The following is a 9,253-nucleotide window of genomic DNA, read 5'->3' as shown; positions in this document are numbered from 1 at the left end:
CTTGATGGATTACTTCTGACTTTGGTCTTCCTTGCTGGATTACATCAAGCTCAAGGACATTTGAAGGTCTAAGTTCACGGTTGGAATTCATCCCCATGGACAGGTGATGATTTCCAAAGGGGGGACTGTAGTGAACCAGATGACCTCAAATCTACCAGATGGACAGAGACTGTTATTTTCATTGATCTGAATAAGTCTGTGCCATCTGATGAACTTTCTTTCTTGAATTAATCAAGCAGAAAAGACAATTCTTTATAATCATTACTGTCTTACAAATGTTTTGATAATCAAATTGTGTTGGTTCACTCAATGCTTTACAGGTTGAAAAGAACTACTCATTTTTATTTTACATAAACAGTAAGTAATGATTTTTATTCCTCATTCAGAGAAGAAATCACCTGAATATGCCTTTCTTGATTTTCTGTCTGAAATGAGCAAGTCGTAAGTGTGTGAAAGTTGAGGCTTCGGTCAGCTAAATGTTTACTGAAGAAGAAATGTCATGTTTAAACTTTTTCAGAAGATTACCAAGAGTAGACTCCAAAAAGTCTGCTGCTTCTGCAATAATCTTTTCTGTATGTTAAACAAGTTTCATTCTCTGACCTCGACTGTTGATAAACACCTTACGTCAAAACCACTCCTCTTTCTGGTCCTTCCACGAATCAGAAAGCTCTAAATTGAACAGGAAGTCGACCCAAATAAAATGTGGCAACTCCCCAGTTCATGTTAGATTGAGAGTTCTGGAGAACGTGAGAGTTCCAAGATTGAGAGTGCAGTCGGTTCTGAAAGCTTCAGAGCAATGAAGAGAACTAGAGTTATGAAGAGTTTGGAGTTATGAAGAACCAGGGACGTTTGGGATTATAATTCTGTTTTGAGCTAACCACGCACGACTCTCCGAGGATTTTTAGCTGCTCTCGACGGAGACGCTGAAACAGTCTGAAGGATGCTTACTGAGCTGATCCATCGTCAAACCAGGTAAAGACTTCTTCGACCAAGTGTACCGTGGGCAAAGCTGAGATACCTGATGGGAGCGTGCAACTTCTGGTCAAACAGATTAAATTCCCTCACACAGTTCTCTGTAAGATAATCTCCTTTCATCTTAAACTCTTCTCTCTCATAAATCAGTACAGATATTTTTAGAAATGTCTGAAGCAAAGTCCTCAAATCACCGCCGAGTGATTTGAAGTTCATTTTCTGTGAAACTGTCTGTTATTATTTTCATATTTTGCCAAATTAATGTAAATGTTTGATGTTAAACTTTGATTCTGAAAATAAATGATTCCATTCATTTGATGGGTCAAAGGTAATAACGTCTCTCGTTACATTTTGTGTTAAATTCAATGCACGGCATTTACAGTCAGAAAAATGAAGAACTCGTGAATATTGTATGCATATATAATTCATATATTTGTCATACAACAAGTGACACGTACCTCACGTGACTCACTACACCAGCTAACACCAGGATTCCAATGTAAGCATGCAAGTCAGTCGGATCCAGTGGCTTCCATTTCTCTTGAAAGACACGCTTCCCCTCCAAGTTGGTCATGTTGAGGATTATCTTCTCTATGGGTGGGGATATGAAGAGCTGAAATGCTGATTCAATATCATCAACTCTTGTGACAGCAAATCTTGTAGGACCAGGAATCATTTTGATGACATTACAAGATGACAATCTACCTTGGCTTTGGTGTGGTGATGTTGACCATTTTATTTTACCATCTTTAGATGTCCATGTCCCCTCTGTGGATGACGATTGTTGCATTTCTTGGTTTTCATCTGAAGAAGGGACACCTGCAGACTCGTCCTCTGAATCCTCCTCATCATGGGAAAATTGAAAATCTGGATCATCAATGGCATTGTCCTCTGGCTCTGAAGGATCCTCTGTCTCTGAAACCTCTTCCTCTACATCACTATCCCAGTTCATAAGCTGCGAAAAAGCTTCTTCAGCTGTAAATCGTCTGGAGCTCATTTTTGGTGTTTCTCCAAGAACGGGCATGGAAACAGTGACAAGGACAGGGGAGAGAAAGTCCCTCTTCCACACACACCTGGTTCTGAATGTTTATTCAGAGGCAATCAAAATGAAGTACATCAAAGACTTTTTTTTTGGATTTTTAACAGCTACTCTGTGTGCGGGTCAAAATGACCCGCAACATCATCTTTGTATACAAACTGTGTGCAGACATTTAACAACACATCAAAGAGTCCAGATTTTACATAGAAGTTCATGACCCTAGAGGAGAAAAAGTCACAACATTTCATGGAAAAAAAGAAAGGATAACCTGCACTTTGATCAACACAAAAATTGAAACGGGTCAAATTGACCCTTAACATAACACAAGGGTTAAACTATTTACATTGATATATTGCAGCATAGTTTTCTTAGAAATATGCTACACGTCTGTTGAGTGTTGTAAGAAGAAGGGGGGACGCCACACAGTGGTACAAATGGACTTGTCACAACATTTTTGGGATTTGTTGATGCCATGAAATTTGGAAACAACAGATTTTTCCCTTAAAATGATACATTCCAAACTGGAGCATTTTAATTACCGGTAGAGCTCAACCATTATGGAAATTTTGGCCATCACCAATACCGATATTGGGAGGGGAAGGCGAATGCTGATAACCGATATATCGTAATGGCTGAAAAGTTTTTATCTTTGTTCACCTCCAAGAATCTAAGAAAACAGCGAGTGGAGTGGGCCTTGTTCATTTAGCGCAGCTGTTAGCAACCATGAAGCTAAGCTAATCAGAGCCACCTTTAATTAGTCCCACAGTAAGTTTACAAGTGGTGTACTGGTCATAAAAACAGTCTGCCTAACTTGTGCTCACATTTTCTATTCTCCATCAAGTGTGTTACATAAATATAAATTAAACAAAGAAACGTCCATCTTGTTCATTGTTTAAACAGTCACGTATGGTGAAGGTCTAATTAGTATTGATCGCAGCAGAATTTACTTTCTTTGTAGAAAAGTAAAGATTTCAAATAATTTGTTTAATTGAGTATGACAAAGATAATGTTACTAACACTGATATATTTTACCTCTAAAACATTGGATTTATTGTTCTGGATAAAGTTTTACAAGTCATTAGTCTATGCTAGGTTATCTAAACGTTAGCTTGCTAACTTGAAAAGCACATAGCTAATGACAAGTGAGTTGGAGGATTGAAGATAATTTATTATTGTAGATTAATTTTACAGATCACTTACAATAAACTTATCAGCAAAATACTCTGCACAGTTGCTCCCTGCTTCGTCTGTGCTGAAAGTGAAACCTAATGGCCACGACTTGAAAGTAGTCTTCATGTGCCCTCTGCTGGATATATTGCACAATTACATCATTTACCAGTAAGAACACGGCTCGTTTCCAGTGTTTATAATGGCACATAATGGGACAATTATTGTCGATACTGATATGTCCCCAAATGTCTATGTCGGCTGAAAACATCAGCCCTGTCGAAATATCAGTCGGGCTCTAATTTTAATAAAAGATCAGTAAAAAAAACAAACTCACTGAGTTCTTTCACGCAGTCGCTGACGAGCTGCTGCTCCTTCTCTTCGTAGGTTTCAGTCTCTGTTTTTAGATGGTCCGCCTGCACAAACAACCATGGACAGATGAACTATCAGCTTTATTTTGATTGGAACGATTTAGTTGTTCTGCGTTATACCTCGGAGCGGAGCGACAAGTTCTCCTCCTCCAGCTCTTTGAGTTTCCTCTGAAGCGTGCCGCTCATGAAGCCTCCAGTTTCTGCTTTACTCTTCTTCCCCCTGACAGGAAGACCAACACAAAGACTTGGCCCAACGAACTACGTAGCCTGGGTTTTTAGCTCGGAGACGTTTAGACAAGAAATGTTTGGTGTTCTGTCAAGGAATGCATATCACCCACTGCCTTTCAGACCAAAGTTTGAAGCTAGGAACAATTCATGAAGACGTGACGCAGTTAGTCATTTTGGCCAAACCTAGAAAATGATGTCAGCCCAGAGGCTGTGAGCTCTCACACGATTTGTCAGCTCTCGAACTGTGTTGCAGATGACTCTCAGCTACTTCCACACCATATTTTAGCTCAGCGTCCGTAAAATCTAGTGACTTGTAACCATTTCTGTACTTTAAAAACAGTTAACTGTGGCGGCCATCTTAAACTGGACTGACTCCAAAAGATAAACAGTTCTAGATCTATATTAAATGATTTCTTTCTGAGAGATTCACTTAAATCCATCCATTGGTTTAAAAAACATTTTACTAACAGACAGACAGTGCTAAGTTTAACAGTTAACGGCAGCATTCTAAGTAAAGATATTGCTCAGTGTCGTGCTCAGCGTATGTATTGTGAAGAGCACTCAGCAATTCATCCCAAACATTAGCTCAATATGAGTCAAGTTAACTGAGTTATAACCATTTCTACGTTTCCTAATAATAGTTGGCTATAGGAGCCATCTTGAATTGGATCGCCTACAAAATGTAAACAGTTGTAGATGTTTATATAATGATTATTTTCTAAAAGCTTTATTGGAATCCATCCAGTATTTTGTAAGACATTTTGCTAACAGACAAATTACCTCTAGCTTTAATTGTTTAAAAACTCAACCAGTTAGTGCTCAGAGTATACGTTAAGGACCAGTCTCAGCTACTACCACATACGATCTTAGCTCAATATCTGCAAAACTGACTGAGCTGTGATTAAATTAGCATTTTCTAGGGTCGCTTAGTGCTGGCGGCCATTTTGAATCAAGCTGGCTTCAAATTTCAAAGAGTTGTAGATGTTCGTCCAGCGATGACGTTCTAAGGGTGTCAGGTGTTTGAGGAGAGTGGTTGGAAAGCTAACGTTGGGGAGCTGCCGGCCTCGTCGTCGCCCTCCTCCGCTGCGTTGGTGTAAAACTGCAGCAGCTCGTCCTTCAGGTTGAGCTCGTGGTGCAGCTGGGCCACCTGCCGGAGGACACACAAACACGTCAGGCCTCTGCGAACATGGCGGCAGGTCAAATAATGAGCGGGTCCGATGCGTGCGGACCTCCTCTGTGATCTGCCCCACTTGCTCCTCCAGGTAGTCGTTCTGCTCCGTCAGAGTCCGGTTCTTCTTCAGCAGCGACTGGCCGATCTTGGCAGCCAGCTCCAGATCTCTCTCTTTCTGTTGACGGAGGAGCAGAGGTTTCAACCGTACTGATTCAACTGCCGGATTTTTCGCCCTATAAGTCGCCATTTTTTTCATCATTTGCATGCCCTGCGACTTATACGCCAATATAATATATAATATTATACAATAATTTTGAGCAAACAAATAACGTGTTAATCTTGTTAAATTCTTGTTAAAGTCTTCCCATAGCCGCCATTTGGCAGCCAATCGATTTTTGGCACAACACCGGCCCACATTTCCAAGTTGTCAGCAGACGTGTAATAAATGCAACGTATTTATGGATTTTTCCACTTTATTAGACATATTTGGACTGATGCGTCTTATAGGGCGGAGGGACGTGTACAGCGGAAAATACGGTAACTTACTTTCTTTGTGTCATTCTTTATTCAGCTTCCTTTTGTCTCCTCGTGGGTCTTTTTTTCTCCCAGTACATTTTATTGGTCTCCCTGTTTTATGTTTTTAAGCTTCCTTTCATCCTTTCGTCTCCGCGTGTGTTTTATTCGACGTCTTCTGCATCCTTTTGTCTCTTAATGTGGCTTTTTAGCCACATAAACACATTTTTTATGCACCTCTTTGTCTCTTCTAGTCCTGCATACTTTTTGTCTTTATGCGTTATGTCTCATTTTGGTCTTTTAACGTCTCCTGTTGTTTTTGTCCGCCCTGTGTTCCTGTCCCTCCTTCTCTAAATATTTTGACATTTGAACACTGAAACTTCCATCATTCAACTCACTTTTGGCTTTTTCAGCAAACATTCAAGGCTCAGCTGCGTTGACTGCGACTAAGGTTTTGTTTTTTGGACCTGAGCACTTTAGGAATTAATTTTTCAGTCTTTCTCCCACCTTAGATGGCATTAATCTGTCCTCCAGCTGTAATATTAAAAACCTTGGTGTTAACGTTACTAGAACCACCTTCTTCCACCTGCGTGATATCACTAAAACTAGAAACATCTGATCTAAAAATGATGCAGAAAAACTGGTCCATGCATTTGTCACGTCTAGACTGGACTGTTGCAATGGTTTATTATCTGGGTGTCCAAATACTTCTTTAAAACGTCTTCAGTTGATCCAAAATGCTGCTGCCAGAGTCTTAACTGGAGTTAATGGGAGAGATCTTATTTCTCCAGTTTTAGTTTCTCTTCATTGGCTCCCTGTCAAGTCCAGAATATAATTCAAAATCTTACTTCTAACCTACAAAGCTCTCAACAACCTAGCTCCATCTTATATTACAGGTCTTATTGTTCCATATTTTTCTAACAGAGCACTTCGCTCTCAGACTGCAGGTTTACTTGTGGTTCTTAGAGTTTACAAAAACAGAATGGGAGGCAGATCTTTCAGTTTTCAGGCTCCTCTCTTGTGGAACCAACTTCCAATCTCTGTCCATGAGGCTGACACATTATCCAGTTTTAAAACTCGGCTTAAGACTTTCCTTTTTGATAAATCCTGTAGTTAGGGTCGGCTTGGGTTTCCTGAGCTGTCCCTTAGTTATGCTGCTATAGGCTTAGACTGCTGGAGGACAAACTGACCACACTTTTCACTCTGCTACTGTCTTTACTTACTCTGCTCAACCTGTTTTGTATTTGTAATTATTATTTCTATCTTTAACATGTTTTTTTTTGTCTTTCAGATATACCTGGACCTATACCTGGACCTATACCTGGACCTACCATTCTGTGTTTGTCTGTCTCTCCTTCCTGTCCTCTCAACCAGCAGGTCAAAGCAGATGGTCTCTTGTCCTGAGCCTGGTTCTGCTGGAGGTTTCTTCCTATTAAAATTGAGTTTTTCCTTTCTGTGCTTGTTCAGGATGAGAGACTGTGATGAAGTGAAAATTCAACTTGTCTGCTGCTTTCTTACAGAACTTTACTAATTATCTTTTTATACATGTGGATGTTTCTGTTCAGTGCCCTGAGATAACTTTGTTGTGATTTGGCGCTATATAAATAAACCAAAATTAATTTAAAGCACCTCTGAATCATCCTGAGACAAAAAACGTCCACCTCACCTCCTCCAACAAGCGTGTGACAGCGTCGATGTCATTGTAAGTCTTCGTCATTTGGCCCACTCTGTCGGCACATAGCACTGTGGAGACACAAAGTCGATCCGGCAGACGTTAGTGACATCACCGCTGCTCACTTTGAGCGGTGATACGTGATCATTGGCGCCTGTTTATGTAACACACAGAGGTTGGAGAAAGGTCATGCATAGGATGCAGCTCCTCCATCAGCGGCTGGTATATAAAGAGCAGAGTTTAAAGGGGGAGGGGGTTCATGTTCATGCAGCTGGTCCCGTTGCCTCAGGGGGGCACATCCTATTGATGTCGGCGCTCGAATCAGTAACTCGCTGTGCAAACTTATTGGATGGGATTAACGCCAACACAAAAATATGAGAGTAAAGCACATCAAACTGACTTTTCCTTTTAATAGGGAGGTAAAATGTTAAAACTTTGACCCATTTATGGAACGTGTGAATTGTAATAAAGCTGGACGTGTCACAACGGAGCACATTTAAAATTATTTAAAGAAAAAACATGATTTGTGCCATCTCATGCAACATAACATGTCACCATTAAAGCTTGTGATACGGCTCTCAGCTACTAACGCATGAAATTTAAGACCGATATCTTTATAAGTGACGGAGTTATAGCTTTTTAGGTGTTGTCTACTACCACTCAGCTGTGGTGGCCATCTTGTATTGGATTGCCTCCAAAAGTTTATCAGTTGTTGATGAACGTTCAATGATTACATCCTAAAAAATGTAATTCAAATCCATTCAGTAGTTCATGAGATATTTTGCTAACAGACAAAGTTGAATCAAACAGTTATTGTTACATTTTAAAGCAAGCACATTTCTCAGTGTGTAGCACTTAGACTAGATGTTTTGAACTAGTCTCAGCTACCAGTTTTATCTCAATACCAGTAAAAGTGACTGACTCATGGATATTTCTCTGTTTACGATGGACAGTTAACTGCAGTGGACATCTTAAATTGGGTTGGCTCAAAAAAATAATCACTTGTTAATGGAAATCCAGTTATTTTCTGAACGTTTCACTGAAATCCACCCAGTAGTTCATGAAATATTTTGCTGACAGACACACACAGATGCACACACAGACACAGGGAAAGACATATCCACCTGCCTTCACCTTTCTTAAACAACAATAGGACTCAGAAAGTCAGGGATGATGTCTGGGTCCACAACTTTTCACAATGAAACCAACAGAAACTGCTTCCAACAGATGAGTTGCTACGAAGAGCACGACGGCTGGTTTGACTTCTGTGATTATTCAAACTGTGAAGGGGAGACTGGCGCCACGAGAGTCGAGTTTGTAACCAGAACCTTTTAAAAACTGTATTCAAGTATTACTTCTGTATTTGTACTTTACCTTTCTGGTCTTCTTTACAGAAGCAGCCCTTCAGCTCCCCTCCTCGCGCCCCTGTCCCGCTCCTGCTCTTCATAGCTTCCATTTGCTTCTTGATAAGTGATGAGCAGCGATGACTGCAGGTCCAAACACTGACCCGTTCACTCCCCCCACCCTGAGGACTCAGTGACCGGATCACTAACGGACCGGATCAATGTCAGGGAGGCGGGGAGAGTCAGTCTTTTTTTTCTAGAACCTTTCCCTCCCTCCTCTGCTCAGCATCAGCATCTGTTGCCACGGTAACACTCATCAAAACACCAAACTCTACCACATGTGCAAACAATCTCTAACCCTGATTTGGCTTCAAAAATATTCAGTTTGGGCATCTGACTGAACAGTTCACAAACCAAAAAAAAACGTTTTCCTCCGCAACACAAGATGCTGTGAAACAAAACAAAACAACAAAAACAAATCCCGTTTCTGACCAGCAAGCCAATAATCCACTTATAGGCGAATAAAGTGTTTACAAACTGCACATATGCAAGCCTGCAGTCACTACAAGTTCACCTCTGTATTCAAAAAAGGCTCAAACTCTACTATGGAGTAAAGTTCTTCTTGGAAATGTCTCATTTTAAGATCCTGGAAAGCTTTCAGCTTAAATTCAGGGTATAGTTAGAACTGGAGCATCAATAAAATAACTGTGTGTTTGTGCACAAGGCAGTGATAACCAGCAACCATAACAACCATTGATGTTCTGGAAGAAACTACAG

At 40.5% G+C, this 9,253-nt stretch overlaps 1 protein-coding gene across 1 annotated transcript in view; it reads right to left on the bottom strand.

Annotated features, from left to right (window-relative positions):
* Positions 1 to 9,253, bottom strand: part of LOC119425664 (trafficking kinesin-binding protein 1) — a gene marked incomplete in the record, with an annotated part of 30,020 nt that overhangs the window by 13,064 nt on the left and 7,703 nt on the right. The window contains 5 exon segments of the mRNA XM_037693206.1: positions 3,516 to 3,594; positions 3,670 to 3,769; positions 4,824 to 4,924; positions 5,007 to 5,123; positions 7,128 to 7,204. Of these exon segments, the coding sequence (XP_037549134.1) occupies positions 3,516 to 3,594; positions 3,670 to 3,769; positions 4,824 to 4,924; positions 5,007 to 5,123; positions 7,128 to 7,178 (448 nt within the window).

This window comes from Nematolebias whitei, chromosome 19, assembly GCF_014905685.2.
Source record: "Nematolebias whitei isolate Nwh7 chromosome 19, NemWhi1, whole genome shotgun sequence".
NCBI classification, from domain to species: Eukaryota; Metazoa; Chordata; class Actinopteri; order Cyprinodontiformes; family Rivulidae; genus Nematolebias; species Nematolebias whitei.
Note: the sequence above shows the minus strand (reverse complement) of the source record. Positions and strands in the feature narration are given on the sequence as shown.